At 44.0% G+C, this 20,507-nt stretch overlaps 1 protein-coding gene and 1 long non-coding RNA gene across 3 annotated transcripts in view; one reads left to right on the forward strand and one right to left on the reverse strand.

Annotated features, from left to right (window-relative positions):
* On the reverse strand, positions 1–15,309 carry LOC105495563 (zinc finger protein 599). Its single transcript, XM_011765283.2, has 4 exons — positions 15,020–15,309; positions 11,622–11,748; positions 9,544–9,639; positions 1–2,500 (listed from the first exon to the last, which is right to left on the reverse strand). Exons 1-4 carry the CDS (start codon positions 15,035–15,037, stop codon positions 975–977), a joined length of 1,767 nt encoding a protein of 588 aa, XP_011763585.2. The 5' UTR covers positions 15,038–15,309; the 3' UTR covers positions 1–974.
* LOC139360210 (uncharacterized) overlaps positions 15,139–20,507 on the forward strand; it is a 22,283-nt gene continuing 16,914 nt past the window's right edge. For both annotated transcript variants that reach the window (XR_011617408.1, XR_011617407.1), the window contains exon 1: positions 15,139–15,277. This is a non-coding gene — a long non-coding RNA (uncharacterized lncRNA). The remainder of the gene's footprint in view (positions 15,278–20,507) is intronic.

Consider the following 20,507-nt stretch of genomic DNA (forward strand, 5'->3'; position numbering starts at 1 on the left):
AAACATGCTATAATTAAAATATTTTTATTATAAAGAATAGTAATTATAATTATTCAAGAAACACTGATAAGGTGTCTTTAAACAAACAGACAAACAAACAAACAAATACCCATAGAAGAAAGTTATATGTTGACTGCTTGATAAAAATGTTTGGATCCAAGGCTTATAGAAGCTAACCCTGTATTTCCTCTAGCAACAATCATTCAGCATTCACTAATTCAGTGTGCACAGAAAATTCACAGAACCTAACTACCACGAGTAACAATTCACTGCATATATATATATAAATGAATGTGTGTACATGTGCACATGTGTTACATATTTCATGACTCAAGCCTTTATATTTCTCACAAAGACTTACACTCCCTCAAGGGTAGAGATGGCAGTTTTGGAACAATGAATACTTCTAATAAATGTTGGCAGAGCTGCCCTCAATGGTCCAATTCTCCTTAGAGAGAGATATATATAAGACATACAAAGGGGATGAGACTTTTTCAATGTCTTATTCCCTGTTCCATCCCCCAACCCGCCAAATGACAAACTGTCATAAACAGGGAAATTGGAAACAAGTTATGCACGTCTTTTTCTTTTCTCTTCTAGATTGTTTCTTCCATCTCTCATTATTTTAAAATATGCTTGAGATGGATTTATAGTATTAATAAGAGGAAAGTTGTTGCTGACATTTCACCTAAATGCATGTTAACCACCAGGTCTCTCCTCTCTATTATTCTCAGGTACAGTGTAAGGCTCTAAACTGGGTCAATCTTTAATATAATTCTTTGGATGATAAGTGATTACCTGCCATAAAGATTTCACAGGGACAATTTTGTTTCTCGTTAGTATAAATTCTCAGATACTAAGACATTTCTCTAGCCAAAAGATTTCCCTCAATAGTTACATTCAAAAGGAAAGGTATGTCACCACTATGAGTTCACTAAAGGCGAACACACTTGTAAAAGTCCTTCCTGTATCTTTTAAACTCTGGTATGAATCTTTCGATGGTGAGTGAACGATGAACTGTGGCTGAAGGTCTTTCCACATTCATTGCACTCAAAGGGTTTCTCTCCAGTGTGAGTTCTCATGTGCTGAGTTAAAGCAAAGTTGTCACAGAAGGCTTTCTCACATTCTTTGCATTCAAAGGGTTTTTCTCCAGTGTGGATCCTCTTATGCCGAACAAAATTTGCAGGTTGGGTAAAAGCCTTCCCACATTCTCTACAAACATAGGGTTTCTCTCCAGTGTGAATCCTCATGTGTCGAGTGAAGGAAGAGCTATAGTAAAAGGCTTTTGCACATTCTTTGCACTCCAAGGGTTTTTGTCCACTGTGGGTCCTGTTGTGTCGAATAAAAACAGAATGGTGTGTAAAGGCCTTTCCACATTTACTGCACTCATAAGGCTTCTCACCAGTGTGAATCCTCATGTGTTGAATTAAGGAAGAGCTGTCACAAAAGGCCTTCCCACATTCTTTGCACTCAAAGGGCTTCTCTCCGGTATGGGTCCTCTTATGTCGGATGAAAGTGGAGCGATGAGTAAAGGCCTTTCCACATTCACTGCACTCATAGGGTTTCTCTCCAGTGTGAATCCTCATGTGCTGAGTGAAGGATGAGTTGAGGCAAAAGGCTTTTCCACATTCTTTACATAAAAATGGTTTTTCTCCCGTGTGGGTCATATTGTGCTGGATAAATGTGGAGCGGTGCGTGAAGGCCTTTCCACATTTACTGCACTCATAGAGTTTCTTTCCAGTATGAATCCTCATGTGTTGAGCAAATGAGGAACTGTAGTAAAAAGCTTTCCCACATTCTTTGCATAAAAAGGGTTTTTCTCGAGTGTGAGTCATATTATGCTGGATAAAAGAAGAGCGGTGGGTGAATGCTTTGCCACATTCTTTGCACTCATAGGGCTTATCTCCGGTGTGAATACGCTGGTGCTCTGTGAGGTGAAACCTGCGTTTGAAGGCTTTCCCACACTCAATACACTTATATGGCTTTTCCCCAGTATGAAGCCTCATATGTCGAATGACATCAGCCATATAACGACAGGCTTTCCCACACTCATTGCACTCATAGGGCTTCACTCCAGCATGAATCTGTTGATGCCGAACAAGGGCCCACTTCTTGCTAAAGCCTTTCCCACATTCCATGCATGTGTAAGGGTTATTCCTTGCATCAATTATGGGGTCTTTTTCTGGTCGTTGAGAGTCATGTTCATGGACAGCATCTTGTGGAGTGACTCGTTCCTGTAAAACCCTTAAGCCCAGACTATCATCTGGCTCCAAATCGTCATGTTTATAGCTCAACTTCCCAGGGCATATCTCTTTGTGTGGGTTTGTTCCTGGCCTCAAGTTCCCTTCCTGAATTTCTATTAGCTTTTCCTCATCTCTAGCTTGCCCAAACCTGGAATCTCTTGAGGATCTCTGTGCCAGAAATTCCTGGAAAGAGAATTCCTCAGAGAAGGCCAGCTGAGAAACAGTAGGCTCTGTAGTCTTGGGTTTTGCTTTTTCACCTGAAGGAAATCCAATATAAAAAAAACATTAGTGATGTCAACATAGAACAAACAAAATCACTATTTTAGCAGAAGAATGAAGGTGACAACAGTGTCTCTGATGTCTACTGCATTTTTTTTTTTTTTGAGTCTCGTTCTGTCGCTCAGGCTCGAGTGCCGTGGCACGATCTTGGCTCACTGCAAGCTCTGCCTCACGGGTTCACACCATTCTCCTGCCTCAGCCTCCAGAGTAGCTGGGACTATAGGCACCTGCCACCACACCCAGCTAATTTTTTTATTTGTAGTAGAGACGGGGTTTCACCATGTTAGCCAGGATGGTCTCGATCTCCTGACCTCGTGATCCGCCCACCTTGGCCTCCCAAAGTGCTGGGATTACAGGCGTAAGCCACCACACCTGGCCGCCTACTGCATTTTTACATCTCTCAAAACCAGGCTTGCAAATTCTTTCTTAATTCTTGGACTCTTGAGATCTTTAAAAGGAAACCCAAAGGAAAAGCAAAGGCAGAGGACAGAGAATCTGGAATGGAGACAGCTCCTCACTCTCCCAAATGAGGGAGATTGGGCAGACTAATAATTACAATGTATGTGATGAATGTGCTCTGACAGAGGCAGTCTCATGGCACTATGGCAATGCAGGGAAGGTATACTTAACATGGCCCAGAAGAGAGACAGAGACGGATCAGAGGATGTCTTGGATCACAGCACCAAGAAAAGGTGCTATGTGAGCTTTCTTTAAAAAGAGGAGTAAGAGTTCCCAGACAGAGGAATTAGGAGGGAAACTTTGGCAGATGAAAACAGAATGTACAAGGGTTGAAAGTCTTGAGAGAATGCTGATTGCTGAATAATGTAAATGGAATGAGATGATGGAGATGAGGATGGAAAGGCAGGCAGAGACAGAGAAGAAACATATTCTCAGGATTCTTGCCTGTAAAAGTGAGGAGGGTGAGAAGCATCTGGATGAACATAATGAGTCCACAATGTCTGAATAAAGACTAAGTGAACATACACAAAATAGGTAAGATCTACATGAAGAAAATTATAAAACTTAATGCACTAAAGATCTATATGAAAAGAGATTAATCAATATAAAGTTGTCACTTCTCCCTAAATTCACTTCTAAATTCAGTACAACATCAGATAAAATCTCAATAGGGTTTTTCATAGATATTGACAAGCTGACTGTGGATAGAGACCAGTCAGCTAATACAGAGAAGTAGGATAACTCTGAAGAATAAAGCAGGGGACTTATCCTATGAGGAATTAGTATTATGATGAAACTATATGCATTCAGGCAGTGTGGTTAGGCATAGATATAAGACAAACGGTGAAAGGGAAAAATGAAATGGAGAACTCAGAAATGTATATATGTAACTTTGATATATGATAGAAGCAGCAGAGAAGGCCATTGGGAAAAGGAGGAACCATTCAATAAATGGATTTAGAACAATTATTTGCCACATGGAGAAAAATGAAATAATATTCCTACCTCATACCACATACAGAATTACCTCCAGAGTGATTAAGATCCAACTGTCAGAAGCTAAACATTAAACACAAAATAAAAATGAGTATCTTTTGAGAAAGATTTCTAGAACAAGATATAAAAGCATTAATCATAAATGAAAAATTTGACTAAAGTAAATATAATAAACAAAAAAGCAAACAAACAAAAAAGGTAACGTTAGTATCAGATAGCAAAGACCTAAGAAAATGAGACAAAGAGGGGCATCACAAGATAAAGAGAAGACCATGGCACTAGGAAGACAAAATCATCTTAAATCTGTATGCACCAAACACCAGAGCCTCAAAATACATGAACCAAAAACTGAGTTGAAAGGGGAAATAAACTCACAATTATGGTTGGGAACTTCACTCCACCCCAAAATGAAAAATGAACATTTTATGCACTGATATTCCACAGAAGATATACATTGACCAATCAACATGTGTTCAACTTTCTTGGTAATGGGGGAAAAACAAATTAGGACCACAATGAGATGCCCCATTTTATACTCACTAGGTTGAAAAAACTAAAGGACCTGACAGCATCAACTATTGAAGAGTATGGTGTTCTATGAAATCGTTCAGATACGGCAAGGGAAGTGAAATGGGTATAACCATTTTAGGAAACAACGGAGCATTATCTAGTAAAATTCTTCTTTTGCTTATCTTATAATCCAGAAATGCCAGTCCAAGGAACTTTACTAAGAGAAACTCCTATAGATGTGTCTGAGGTCACATATATGAATTTATGGCAGCATTGTTTATGAGAACAAAAAACAATAAGCAAACATTTTTAAGCTCTCCCTGAAAATGAATACATTGTGTTATATTCATGCAACTGACTATAGCAGGAAAAAAACGAGTGAACTACAGCTATATGCATCATGAATGTTAGTAACTTACTGTTGAGTAAGAGTGAAAACCCTAGAAGACAATATAAACCACAATACACTTTTTATAATGTTCAAAAAAAGCAAAATACACACAAGAATACAATGTAACAACCTTTTATTTTTTTAGAAGGTTTATCAGTTTTAAATGGCATTATAAAAAGATATATAGATATGTTAAATTTATTTTTCTGATTTTTATTGTGATAAAATATATAATTCACCATTTTGAGATGAAACAATCTTAAAAAGTAATGGGAAGACAAAGATAAAGTGGGCAAATATTTTAAATCACTCAAATTACCAAAACTGACAAGCAAAATCAGAATATCTGAATAGCCTATATTTATGGAAAAAACCTGAATCTTCCTACAGAATAAGCAATGGAATAACAAATCTTAAATTGGCCATGTATGCAAGGGAGGCAGCACAGGAATGGGAAAGGAAAGAAACACATCAACAGATGCAGGAAGCAGGTAATGTTCTTGTACTTGGCGAAAGTTTGTAGGTGTTCATTGCGATCTTTTTAAAGGAGGATGAATAAATAATAAAATGCAATGAAAGAAAATAAAACAAAAAACCAGGACACGCATTGACTAATGACCACAATGTGTCATAAATCACTATTTATCATTTTTCTAATTCTGCACACCTAGGGACAATTATGAAAGTCAGAGGGGGGTCCAGGTGTGGTAGCTCATGCCTGTAATCCCAGCACTTTGGAAGGCCAAGACAGGCGGATCACTGAAGGTCGGGAGTTCGAGACCAGCCTGGCCAACATGGTAAACCTCTTGTAAGAAGAGACACTAGAGAGCTTCCACTGTGTGTGAAGGCACTGAGGGAAGGCCATGTGAGCACAAAGTGAGAAGACAGCTGTCTGCAAGCTGGGAAGACAAACCTTATCAGAACTCAACCATGCTGGTACCTTGCCCTTAGACTTGCGGCCTCTAGACCTGAGAGAAAATACATTTCTGCTATATAAGCCATGCAGTCTATAGTATTTTATTACAGCAGCCAGAGCAGACTAACATACTTTTCTAAGACTCACTTTCCTCATCTGAAAAACTGGGATGTTCTGTTCCTGCCTACAAGCTGTTAGGAGAAAAAGCATATAAAACATTTGTTTGTGGCTGGGTGTGGGGGCTCACACCTGTAATCCCAGTGCTTTGGGAGGCTGAGGCAGGAAGATCACTTGAGGCCAGGAATTACCAGCCTGGCCAACATAGCAAAACCCCATCTCTACTAAAAATACAAAAAAATCAGCCAAGTGTGGTGGTGTATGCCTGTAATCGCAATTAGGAGGCTGAGGCACAAGAATCACTTGAACCCAAGAGGCAGAGGCTGCAATGAGCTGAGATTGTGCCACTGCACACTAGCCTAGGCGACAGAGTGAGACCCTGTCTGAAAAAAAAACAAAAACCAAACCAAAGTTCATTTGCGTGACAAAGGGTAAATGTTTGGTAAACTGTAGACCACTGTCTATTATCATTATTATAGTTGAATTTAGCAATCAGGATGGCAACAGTGACCTGGGTAAGAACATATTAAGTGCTGTGGTGCTGAGCAACACCACTACCAGGCATCAAGGAATAAAGGGAAAGACACCAACTGCTCAGGCGTATGTGGAACAATGAAGGCTCTCATACATGGCTGGTGGAAATGTGAAATGGTGAGCTACTCTGAAACTGGTGGTTTCGATTAAAGCTAATCTATGCCCACACTTGATCTGGCCAGTCCACTTGTATGTATATTCCCCACAGAAATATGAGTTTATATCCGACAAAAAATAAAATCAAGAATATTCGTAAGAGTAGTCTTCATAATATTCCAAAAATGGAGACCAAATCAAATGGCCATCAATAGGAAAATGGGTCTATGTAGTCTATTCATTCAATGATGGTAATGAACTAACTCCAACGATATGCAACCACATGAATGAATCTGAGTCATAAAGATTATCGAAAGAAGTCAGGACAGAGTATATACTGGAAGGTTCTACGTATATGCCTTTAAAACTAATGTATTGTGATAGAGTGTAAACACTGGCTACTTTTGTAGAAGGGGATACTGACAAAGAATGAGCACAAGGAGCCTGTTAAGTGCTGAAAACACTATTTCTTGAACTGTGAGGTGGTTTCTCTGACTTGTACATATATAAAATTTTAAAGAAATGAAACTTTATGATTTGTACACTTATTATGTATAAATTGCACCTCAGTACAAACATAAGGGAAAAAATAAAGGAAGGTCTTGTGTAGATGTCTCTTCAAAGAATGAGAAGACTCCTCCAACAAGCTTGGCTATTCAGGTGAAATAGAGTCAGCAATATTTAGATGCTGCTGGAGACGTAAGAGCATTAAAAAAAAAAAGTTTCCCCCAGGTATCAGAAACATCATCATTTTTTTAAATGTTGAGTACAGCGGGGATGAAAATAGAGAAGAGGCAGGAAATAAGTGAAGAAGCATGTTCCCTGATGCAGCAGAGAGATTCATGTATGGCTTCTCATGATCCCCAAGTCATGGTGTTCACACCCTTTTGTAGTCCGCCTTTAGAATATTGGCAGGACCTCGATTTGCTTCTAAAGAATAGAATATGGCAAAGATGATGGAATGTGCATGATAAAATATATGTAATTTTATAAGACTGAAGCATCAGTTTTGCTGGAGTCTCACATAGTGGCTTGATTTGAAGAAGTGAGCTGACTGTGATGAGCTATGAGCTGCCTATGACAGTCCTGAGAGGACCTGGCTAAGCTGTGCCCGGACTCCCAATCCATAGGTGGGAGATAATAAATGAGTGATGTTTCCAGCTGCAGGGTTTGTGGTAATATTGTTACATATGAATAGCAGTAGATGGCTAATACACCTGAGAAGGCAGAAAGTGTAATCTAGATTATGCTGGAGAAATTAGCCATGGCTAGGATGAGAACTCTTCCACGGAAGTGAGAAGGAAGTTGCAGGATGAGTCAGATGCACGTGACTCAGTAAGTGTCAAAAAACAAGAAAATCAAGTGTGTAGGCTTTATTCATAAAGTAGGTCAGATGCTCTGACATCAGTGGCAAGGGAGGCAGTGATACATGGAATATGTGAGTGGATGCAGATATAACACACAGGGCTGACCAGAGGCACAGAGCACATGTGGGGAAAACAGTGAGGAATATGGCAGCATTATGCAGGCAAGAGATAATCACTTGGCCTAGAGTACTAATGCTGGAGCTGATGGAACTGGTGAAGGTGAGGGATTCAGGAGACATGGATGATGTAAAGCGGTCAAGATTCGGGGATGGCTGGATATTGGGTATGAGGGAGATGGAGGTATTGAGGGGTTGTCCACGTTTGTTTTTAGCCTTCTCCACTCACTGAAAGGGGCATTAGCTGAAAATGGGGAGATCATGAGGTCCTTTTGAAGCATGATGAGTGTGAGGTGTCTCTGAGACATTCAAGTGAAGATGTGGAACTGGGGAGAGGGGTGAAAGCTGGCTGAGCAGGCAAGAAGGACATTAGAGGGGCGAGATGGTGAATCTGCAGTGTCACAAATCCAGCTGCTTGATGGCTCCAGCTCCCTTTGGCAGCCCAGATGTGGGACTGACAAAGGCAATCATCACCTTGAGGTTTTAGAAGACAGGAGGGCCAGAAAACAATAGGGCTAGGGAGTGCTTCTGGGTATCTGATACACAAATGAAAGGATGGATGGATGGATGGATCAATAAATGACGGGCTGGAGAAGGTGAAAAATGGTGGGATGCAGAGTGTAGTTTGAAATAGTAATCTGCAGGAAAAGAAAGGACTGTCTTCTGAATGCAGAAGAACGTCCGAGCTATCACTATTCCTTATGACTAACGCTACATGAATATTACTAACAGGTAACTTCTGTTGAGCCACTCTGGGTCAGGCAGTGTGTTAGGCAGTTTCCTGTTATGCAGTCACATTCCCAAACAACCCAGTCATGCAGAAACTATCATCACTATCTTTCAAATGTAGGCTAAGTTTATCAGATAAGTGTATGTTCACTATACCCATGGGCTCTTCTCCTTGGGCATAAAAAAGCTAAACCACATTTCCCAGCCTGATAAAACGTGTATCCTAATACCTAGTTCTTGTCAATGAAATGTGAATGGAAGTGATGTGTGTGTGCAAGTGGAAGTGACTACTGCCCACCTCTCCCATTCCTCTTGGCCGGGGCAACCTTAAAGCTGCATATTGACAACAGAATGCATGTGATCCCTAAATAAATACAGGTACATGGCTTTCCCGCTGACCCACACTGGACTATGGCATGGATGAAAAAACTAAACTAAACTAAATCTGTTGAGTCGCCAGGATTTTGGAGTTTATTTTTCAGAGAAGGTAAATAACTCAGCCTAACTTATATACCAAAGGCACAGTGACATCACACAACTCCTCCAGAGTCATGAGGCTAGTGAGTGGCAAATCATTAAAGCCTAGAATCTGTCTCCTACTGAGCATATTCCAACCTGAATAAAGGTGAAGAGTGTGTGATGGAGTGGGAAGATGGGGAACCATGGGGTCAAGGGCTCCATGACCACTCAAGACCACAAAATAGCTGCCCATGGCATTTCAGACACAGTGATGCCTGGGTGGTCTGCAGGCTGCCCTGATACTCGCTGCCAGACTCTCAAAGTCACCAACCTGCACAAGTGCTTTGGGAGAGGCCTCTCTTCACTGTCCACAGGTCCTGTCCATGTTCCAGTAGGTAGATCAGCTCTGGTTTGGGAACAGGATGCCCTGTGCATGGAGAAACAACTGGAGTATGGTATATAGGTAAAGACAAAAAGAAAAGTCTGAGGTGGAAAGGAGTATATACATTTAACATACTGCAACGAAACCCCAGAAGGGGCCCTCCCCCGCCTCACCAAAACTATTTCCTAATTAACCTAAGCTAGTAGGATTCAACCACCCTGTGCATCAAAACTACCTAGCAACACCCAGTTCCAAAAACAGAATAAATTAAAACAACTCTCTGAGCAGAAGGACTGAGCACTGGTAGTTTTTAAAGCTCCCCAGGTGATTTTGGTGCCCATGATGGTTGAAAAACACAGGACTAAATTGCCTGATGAATGGCATCTATTGATAGTTGTGTAAGGCAGGCCAGGGACTGAAGCTGAACATGGAGGCCTACTGCCCCACAAGGGTACTGGCCAGGGCCCTAGACTGAGGAGAGAAAGCAGATAGAGAACTGGGTTAGCATGGATTGGCATCGACCAAGCCAGGAGCCAGCAGCACCTCAGGGCTTCTCATCAGGTGAAGTAATAAATTATTTTCAGGGTGAAACTGGCAGGAGGTGGTCTTCTTCCACATGCAGCCACACACATTTTGCCAACTGGGAAGGCTAAAAGACAGAAGACTCTGGAGAGAAGTCAGTGACTGACGCACCAGGACCCAGAAGCATCAACTGGAAAATCTTGTCCTGGCATGCATCCAGCTGTCACTTAGCAAATGTTCACCACAGGATTATGCACACTTCCATGCCACATGCACACTCAGCAAACGTTCTGCCATATGCCTGGCACTGAGCTGGGTGATGAGCAGTGTTAAAGGGGAATCAGGCCTGCCTTCATCTCTGTTAAGGAATCAAGCACCCTGCTCCCACACGGATGCTGCTCATGTCGGTCCCTCCTCCTGGAATGCTGTTCCCCATACATCTCCTTTTCACAGCTAATCACAGTTGTCATAAAATAACACCGCGTTTACTTCATTAATGACTCATGGGAGAGCCCAGTGACGGTAACCATTTGAACATCTGAACGAAGCGAGACGTTGGGCCTCCATTAATTTCTACTCAGACCAACTTCTGGGCAAACTGGCTATTAGACGTTTAGGTGGCAGAGCATTTGGTATTTATTAATTTGTTAAATGTAGCAAACACATGTGGAAGTTATTTTGTTTCCAGCTCTATTCTAAGCACTTTACGGGTATTAGTTAACTTGCTGTGACAGGTTACTATAAAAATGGCAAAATCAAAACGGTATCAGGTCCCAGCAAGTTCCTGCTGCCTGCTCGAGGCTGGGAGTTTGAGGCTACTCTTTCTACTGAGGAAGAAATTCACCAACAGCTACCGGAGTGTTAAAGATTCAGCCCTAAGCCAACACTCAACATTCAAGAGGCAGGAAAGAGAAAAGAAACAAAGAACAGCTTTCTCAGATAGCATACACCCATGCCATTTGAGAATGTGTCTATGCCCCCTTTACATGATCATCTGTAGCAGCAGAGGAGCAAGGCACAGGCCTTAGGAAGTAAGGGTTACCTGTGCAGGTGCCAGGGGCCAAATAGACTTTTCAGCTGAGACTGTGTTGCTGAGAAAGATACCAGCAGCACTGATAACAAGCACCTTCTTAGTACCTGTGTCAATCACCCGCTGCTTGCAGAACTTCCCATTATCCACAGGTCCTGCTAACTGGGCTGTGAGGACATTTGACTCAACCAAGCTGGGCCAATTACCTTTTGTGGCAGTCTGGGATAAGCATATCAGACTGAGGCCAGCTGTGTTAGACAGCGGGATGAAAGTGTTGAGGAGGACTATGTTCCTTACACAACAATCTTTGATGGAGACGAAAGGAAACCCAGCAAGAGGAGGTCAGACCACAACGTGCGGAGGCTGCAGGGATCAGGGAAGGGTGTGTCCTGAGGCTTCCGGACCAGCCAGGCCTAGAAAGGGTGGATTCAAAGAGGCTGTGGGTCCCCGACATGGGAAGGTAATGAGGTCTTACCCAGTGAGACTAGGAGCCTGCAGGTCTCCAGCATCACCTCCTGGTACAGGGTCCTCTGGGCCAGGTCCAGGTGCCCCCATTCCTCTCCAGTGAAGGTCACAACCACGTCTTCAAATGATACTAATGCCTGGGAAGTCAAACAGAGGTGACAGGTGGCTGTGGAGCTATTAGGTGAAATTACAGCCCATTTCTTGGTTACTGGCAAAGGGTCCAGAGGCCCTGAATCACTGAGCAACCCCTGAGAAGCACTGAGCTCTGTGGAGGAAGATGGTGCTGCTGACAGAATACAAAGATGTGGGAGAGAAAAGCCTCCTAGGTTGGAAAACACTGGAAAATGATACAAGACAATGATAATCCCATATGACTGTGAAGAGCAGACAGTAACATCCTAGGATGTTAGAAGAATGGGGAAAAATAAGAATTCAAACAATAATCACAGCAGCAGTAGCTGAGCCTCACTGGTCTGCACCATTTGCCTGCACCCGAGGGCTTTACATGCTCTGTTCAAGCAACTAAATGTCTCCAGGTCTGGAATCAGGCTCCTGAAGTTTAGATCCAGCCTCTTGAACCAACCCATGCCAGATGTGTGACCTTGGAGAAGTCTCTTAATTTCTTGGAGCCCCAGTTTCCACATCAATACATTAATAGTTCCCACTTCAACAGACTGTTGTGAGAATTAATGAGAAAACATTCATAAAGCAAACATGGCAGTGCCCAGCACGTGTTACAATGTGTTTGTCAATTTCAGTAATCATCCTATAGCCCATGATGTAAATGCCATCATCATCTCCATTTCACAATCAGCAAATTGAGGCTCAGAGTCAAGTCACTCAGAGGTGTATGTCTAATAAGCAGAAGCAGGATTTGAAGCCACATCTCTCAGGTCCAGGATCTATGAGTGTGACCCCGGTACTCCTCCATCACCACAGTGAATCCACAGTGACAAGTGCTAAAAATATTTCCTATAATTTTTACAATTAAAACAATTTCAGCCACTCCTGAAAATACTTCCATAGATATGGAAGGAAGAGCAGAGCCTTTCTTTGCCTCATAGAAGAGGTACCTGAAGAGGTGCCAACTGCCTAGGGCTTAGGAGGGCTCAAACAAGGTTTCCCTGCCTTCAGGCAGCTGGGGCTTGCAGACTCCCTGGAATATCCCACAATGAGCAGCAACCTGTTCTTTTTCTTCCTGAGCCACGATTAGCACATTTCCCTTAGGTACCAGGTAACACAAGTGGCCAAGGGCAATGCAGGCTGTGGCTCTAAGAACCTGGGCAGTTGCCTTAAGCACCTTGTCTGTTCTGGGTGAGAATGGGATGTTGGCACGATGATCATGAGATGATCACACAAAATACATGTCAGCAGGTGACAAGCCCTGGTGTCATTCTACGTCTCCTCATGCCTCTGCCTTTGTCCATACAGTTCCCCTTGCCAGAAAGGTTCCCCTAAGACCCCTTCATTCCAATGCCCACCTACTAGAGAGAGGCCTGCACCTTCCCCTTGCAAAGTGTACTTTAGCTGTCGCCCCAAGGGATCTCCAATTCACTGTGGGTGAAATATTGGTTAAAAATGTAAGCTTATGGCTGGGCATGTTGACTCATGCCAGTAAGTACTTTGAGAGGCCAAAGTGGGAGGATTGTTTGAGTTCAGGAGTTCGAGGCCAGCCTGGGCAACACAGTGAGCCCCTGTCTCCACAAAAAATTAAAAAATTAGCTGGGTGTGGTGGCACACACCGATAATCCTAGCTACTCAGGAGGCTTAGTGGGGAGGATTGCTAGTGAGCTGTGATGGGGCCACTGCACTCCAGCCTAAGCAACAGAGCTAGACCCTCCTTCAAAAAATAAATAAATAAATAAATAATGTAGGCCTTTGTGCTCGACATACTGGATTGTTTCTGTTACTTGTGACCTATGCAACCTTGGGTAGTTGATCTGAGTCTCCGGTTCCTCTTCTGTAAAGAAAGGAAAATGAAAGAATTTTACTCTGAGAAGAAGGGCATTAAAGATAATACGCAGAAACTGCCTCTCAGCACATTATCAGTGTGCTCAGTGAAGACCAGCTATTATTTGTTGCTGTTAGTATTTTTCCTATTTGTTCCAGTAGCACCCTAGGAGAGATCAATGCAGCACACATCCAGGAGAAGGCTTGCAGAGATCTGGGAACAATGTGACAGGGAAAATTGTCCAATGAGCTTGGCATGTGCAGGAGAGAAGAATGGGAGGGGAAGTGTCCTGGTGGACTGGGCAGTGACTCTGCAGCCATGGTGGGGTGTGGGGTGGGGTTGGGTTAGATTAAATCTAAGTAGGATGGGAGCCCCAGAGGGTAGAATCTCATTCATTAATCACTTATCGACTAAGTGGTACAGGCCCAGAACAGAACAGTTTTGGGGCTGGGGATGGAAAACAGAAGCTCACATTCCGGGGTTAGGGGACAGATCCTCAGCAATAAACAATCAAGATAAAGTCAGAAGACTCTAGAAAACAACACAAGAGTGAGAAGACCACAAAGACTGGGAGTGACTTTACATGATGAAACCAGGGAAGCTCTCTCTGAAGAGACCCTGGAACAAGGTTAGATTGAGGTTAGAGAACAGGCCAGGTGAGGAAAAATGAATAGACAACTCCTGAAGGTGATCAGAGTTATGAGGAGTAAACAGTGTGACATGCTGGAGAGTAACTTGGGGCCTGTTATGTGCTCACATTCCAAGAGACACACATTCACGTACACTGTCATTAATGAATATTGAACTGGATTTGCTTTTTAAATACAAGAGCATGTGTTAAACAGGAGCACGGATTCCCTGCTGTTAGGCGTCATGCCAGATTCATTTGTAACAAACAAGGCATCCACAAAGACAAATCCAATGAGCTTCTTGCCTTCTAGCCTCCTGCCAAAAATGCTGCTCCCGCCTCACCTCTTGCCCTCGAGGCTCTCATTCCCTCTCCTAGCTTTTGGTAGGGCCAGACTTCCGCTGGAATGATTCCCTAAAACAACAGCAGGACCTGGGAAGTCCTTCTTCAAAGACGGCACCTAGAGTGATGCTCTCCGAGCACTGAAAGGGGACCACGTCACAAGCGTACCAGCTCCAGTTCCCTCCACAGAGAAAATTATTGAGATTCGCATTTTAGACCCGAGGGAATGGAGGCCGAGGGCAGCGAGGCGACAGCTCAAGGTTAGAGCCAGAAACAGGGACCTCTCCTTCCAACTCCTGTCCTGGATTCAGGACCCTAGGTAGGAAGTGATTACACCTGCCCTCTCACTTCACCCTCTCCCGGGATCTCCATATACTAGGGCATCAAAAGCGAGAAGCGCAGAGTCCCGAAATCCCCCGTATTACAGAGGATGGGTGCGTGCGGGCGGTGACTCCAGCGCGCGCGGGCTGCGGAACCCTCCACTCACCAACGCCGGCGCCGCCATAGGCCCAGGGGGCGGGGTGAGGCCGTGAGAGTCGGCGAGGAAGCCGGTCCTGCTGGCTCGGCCGACCCCGGGCTCCGGCTCTGGGCTGCGAGGGACCTCAGTCCTCGCCGCCGTGTAAAATGCGCACAAGGGTCGCGGCGCCGCCTCTGCGCGCCGTGGGGACACAGGGCTGGCGCCAAGGCCCCAGGAAGCGTTTTGCAGACGCTTGTGGGGGTGAGATCGCGGCTGACATAAAAGCGTGTAAGTGGGTCCTATCCTCCTCACTGTCCGTCTCTACTTGGTCTCGAAAAGTGACCCCTGTCTGGCGTTGTGGCCGGTGTAGCGTCGGTAACAACAGCATCTTCAACCTAACGGCGTCCAAAGACTCGACGCCGGAAGTCCCGCCCACGCCGCTACGGGAAACGCCCCTCTGCGCTTTCCGTCTATGGCTTGGGGCCGGCTTCCGTCCCTTGTAGCACTGCCTTCTGGGTAATGTAGTTTGACAGAATCCGAGTGGTACCTGGAGCGCACTCTGTTCTCGGTGACGCGGCTTCTCAAGGTTCCCAAGAAACGGATTGGCTTCACCTCCTCGTAAAGGATAGGTACACAGATTTCCGTGGAAATCATCTGGAAATTATCTGAGGCAATGACCCACTCTCATTGGGTAGCCCTGCTCTGCAGAGGTAGTCACAGAGCTGTAACACTGCCTTTTCAATAAACCTGTTTTTGGCCGGGCGCGGTGGCTCAAGCCTGTAATCCCAGCACTTTGGGAGGCCGAGACGGGCGGATCATGAGATAAGGAGATCGAGACCATCCTGGCTAACACGGTGAAACCCCGTCTCTACTAAAATACAAAAAAAATTAGCCGGGCGAGGTGGCGGGCGCCTGTACTCCCAGCTACTTGGGAGGCTGAGGCAGGAGAATGGCGTGAACCCGGGAGGCGGAGCTTGCAGTGAGCTGAGATCCGGCCACTTCACTCCAGCCTGGGCAACAGAGCCAGACTCTGTCTCAAAAAATAAAAATAAATGAATTTAAAAATGAAGCTGTTTTCTTTTTTTTTTTTTTTTTTTTTTTTTGAGACGGAGTCTCGCTCTGTCGCCCAGGCTGGAGTGCAGTGGCGCGATCTCGGCTCACTGCAAGCTCCGCCTCCCGGGTTCACGCCATTCTCCTGCCTCAGCCTCCCGAGTAGCTGCGACTACAGGCGCCCACAACCGCGCCCGGCTAATTTTTTGTATTTTTAGTAGAGACGGGGTTTCACCGTGGTCTCGATCTCCTGACCTTGTGATCCGCCCGCCTCGGCCTCCCAACCGGCTTGCCCTTGAATCCTTTCCTGAGTGAAGCCAAGAACCTTCACAGGCTGAGCCCCACTTTGGGACTCACCTGTCCTGCATCAGTTTTATATTTTATACTTCAGTCTGTGATCCACTTTGAGTTAACTTTTGTAAAAGATATTAGGTCTAGGTGGGGGTTGTTTTGGTAGAATAGGACGAATGTGTAAATATAATAATTACAAACAGCTATAAATTATCCTACTAATAATCTGAGGAATTTGGTTAGTTGTGATTTCCTGTTTTGCAATCATTTATTAGAATCACAGGAATGGCAGTGAATTAATCAATAGAAACAACGTCTGCCTTGCTAATTAGGTTATACAACTCCAGAACTTTTTTTTTTTTTTTTTTTTTTTAGTTTTTGAAGAGATGAGGATCTCGTTGTGTTGTCCAGGCTGGTCTTGAACTTCCAGCCTTAAGCAATCCTCCTGCCTTGGCCTCCCTAACTGCTGGGATAACAGGTGTGAGCCACCGTGCCCAGCCTAGACCTTTTCCCATATTCACTACACTCATGAGAACTTTCATCCGAGTGAACTCTCTGATGTTTACTGAGGTTGGGGCTTTGGATAATTTCTCATATTTGCTGTACTCATAAGGTTTTTCTGTGGTGTGAACTCTTTGGTGTTGAAAGAGATCAGAGTAGTAGCTGTCAAATTTAACCACTGCTCCAGATGGAAAGTCAGGATCTCCAACTCACATCTCTTAGGAGATGCACTCATAAGACCTTTCTCCACTGTGGATTTGCTGATGTTGAATAAATCTCACTTGCTGTTGAAAGGGTTTAATTTTCTCTCAGACTTTTCTTTAGTGTGAACTCAGATGCATATTGAGAGTAGAGGCTTGTCTAAAGAATTCCCCATATTCTCTACACCCATAAGGCCTTTCCCCAGTGTGGACTCTCTGGTGCTATACAACTGTGAAATTGTGGCTGAAGGCATTTCCAAGTTGACTGTATTGGTAATGCCTTTGCACAATGAGAAAGGCCGCTGCACATGGTACGCTCTTGTGTGGCTCCCCCATTCTAGGAGTGACCTGATGCTGGAGAAAGCCTGCTGTGGCTAGAAAGTCCCCATCCTCCCTGCGTGGGAAAGGCTCTTCTGATGTGTGGTTGCTTCGAGTCTTCACAAGCAAGGTCCTCCCCTACTCCTTTCTGATGGACTTCTCTATATTCTCTGCACCTGTTGCTGGGGAAGGTTTACACTCACTCAGAATCTTCTCCACATACCACATGTGTATGATGATTTCTGCCCTGGGTGTGTTACTTGGTATCCAGCCAGGTGCAAAGTGTCTTTCAAGAGTAGACCACATGGCCAGGTGCAGTGGCTTATGCCTGTAATTCCAGCACTTTGGGAGGCTGAGGTGGGAGAATTACTTCAGGCCAGGAGTTTGAGACTAGTCTGGGCAACATGGTGAGACCCTGTCTCTAAAAAAATTTTTTTAAATAAGCTAGGTGTGGTGGTGTGCACTTGTAGTCTCAGCTACTTGGGAGGCTGAGGTGGGAGGATTGCTTGAGCCCAAGAGGTTGAGGCTGCAGCTGTACCAATGTACTCCAGCCTTGGTGACAGAGTGACACCCTGTGCAAGAAAGAGAAGAGAAGAGAAGAAATTAAGGAAGGAAAGAAGGAAGGAGAGGGACAGAAAGAAAGAAAGAAAGAAAGAGAGAGAGAGAGAGAGAGAAAGAAAGAAAGAGAAAGAAAGAAAGAGAAAGAAAGAAAAAGAAAGAAAGGAAGGAAGGAAGGAGAAAAAAAACACAGGGAAAAAGAAAAGAAAAGAAAAAGAGGAAGGAAGGGGAAAGAAGGACGGGAGAGAAAGAGAAAGAAAAATAAAGAAAAGAAAGAAAGAAAAAGAAAGAAAAGAAAGAAAAAAGAAAGAAAGGAAAGAAGGAAATGAAAGAAAAGAGAAAGAGAAACGAAGGAAGGGAGAGAAAGAAAGAAAGGAAGGAAGGAAACGAAAGAAAAGACAGAAAGAAAGAAAGGCAGAAAGAAGGAAAGAGAAAGAAAGAAAAGAAAGAGAAAGAAAGAAAGAAAAAGAGAAGGAAGGAAGGAGAAAAAGAAAAAATAAAACCACACACATGGCAGGTGTAGGTTCTGGGTGAAAGGACTTGCCTGGGATTCTTGACACGTGACACTTTCTCAACATTATGGTCAGAGAGAGAGGTCTTCCTTACCTTCCAATCCATGCCAAAAAGCTGAAAGCAATGAAATGCTGGTACAATTCTTGTTAGCTTTAGTGGGAGAAAACAGCCCCATCACAAAGTCTGACCCAGGAATGAGCCTGTGGAATTGTCAGTAAGACAAAAGTGCTGAGGAAGCGGGAGGAAGCATCTGCTGGGCAGTAGTAAGACTCTCAAGGTGACAGAATAGAGGAGGCTTTAACAGTGCCACGATCTTCCCAGAGCCAAGAATACCAGGATGCAGTGCAGACGTGATAGAGGCAGGGTCTCCAGCTCACTTCTCCATAAGCACCCTCCAGCAGGGCTTTGGCTGCTGGTAAAACATGAGCCCTAAAGGTGTGTCCAGGCCCAAGAAAAATGCAACTGCACCTGAGTTGCTGGTGTTGAGGGACTGTTAATGGAAACGCACATCTCACAACCCATGAATTGTAGGCCAGTGTTGGAGAGCACTCCAGCGTGAGCAGTGGAGAGGGTGAGACGTGGAGACCAGGATGTGGGGGGCATCCTGGGGCCCAGTGTCAGAATAGAAATGACAAGTGCATAAAGTTTCAAGAATGGGGAAGGAGTGATATGGATGAGGTATGGCCATTAGCTTTGGAACCCAAACAATGGTGAACAGGGACAGGTTACTGATAATGTGAACCTAGTCCTGATGTCACACTCTCCTCTTCCTACTTCCCAAGGCCAAGACCCCTCTAACCACCTCTTGTCATGGTTGTCACGGTGTCTGCTCTGTTCAGGCACCCAGGCCTATTCCTCCATCTCCAGTTGGGCAACTAAATGGTTGAGGCCACAGGTTCCGCATCCATGGATTCGACTAACTGTGGATTAAAAATACTTGGAAAAAAATGGTTGCCTTTGTACTAAATAAGCATAGGCCTTTTTTTCTTATTATTCCCTGAACAATACAGCAGCACAACTATTTACACAGCACTTACATTGTCCTGGGTATTGTAAGGAAGCTAGAGATGAGTTAAAATATATGGGAGGAGTCAATGTGTAGGCTATATGCAAATTCTATGGCACTTTATATTAGGGACTTGAGCATCTGTGGATGCGGTATCTGTGCAGGATCCTGGAACCAATGCCCCATGGATCCCAAAGGGCGACTGTGTATGATTTCTCCTCCACACTCAATACTCTCACCTCCTCTTTTATGTGACAATCCCATCCAGTCACTGTCCCCATCTCAATGTTAGAATTTTGGTTCATATCCTAACCTAAGATCTGAAGGCTATGAACAAAATGGTAAGTTATTTGTCACCACTCACTCCCAAAATATAATTGTGACAAACAGGATACCAAGTGAAAGACCCTAGACAAAAAGCCATGCACACCATGTGAATCCATACATGTAACCTTCAAGAAGAGGCCAATCCAATGTATGGGGAAGGAAATCAGAACAGTGATGCCTTTTGGGGGAACTGACTGGGAGATGCAGAGGGAACCTGCTAGGGATTGAGAATGCCTGATAGCTTGATCTAGTGGAAGTTACTATAAGTGGGGACACAGATTAAATATGAATTGAAATGAACACTTAGGACTGAACATTTTGCTGAGGTATGCCTTATGGTATACCTCAAATTAACAAGCATATTAAAACAATAAGTCATGCTCAAAAATGTTATTGTTCTCTTTGGGCAGCAGCTTCCTAGAGGGAAGCCAATTGGGTCTAGAGTCAGCAGCTTTGGGGAAAAGTCCACACTTTACCAGGGATGTTGTGAGGACTATCAGTGGAGCAGGGAGAGTGCCTGGAACAGGGCCTGGCACAGGGTCAGTGCTCAGGGGACGTTGGCTGTGACCATTCGTATAAACTGCTATTCTTTAAGTTGACATGCATTTTGTTTACTTAAATTGATTTCTTCATAAAGGGAATCTTGTATTACTTATAAAAGAAAAAACTAGTTTCACTTTTCACAAATCAGTTTCCATCAAAATACAACATTGAAATAAAAAGAGTGCTGTAAGTTCTGGTAAGCTTATGTGGC

This window comes from Macaca nemestrina, chromosome 20, assembly GCF_043159975.1.
Source record: "Macaca nemestrina isolate mMacNem1 chromosome 20, mMacNem.hap1, whole genome shotgun sequence".
Classification (NCBI taxonomy): Eukaryota; Metazoa; Chordata; class Mammalia; order Primates; family Cercopithecidae; genus Macaca; species Macaca nemestrina.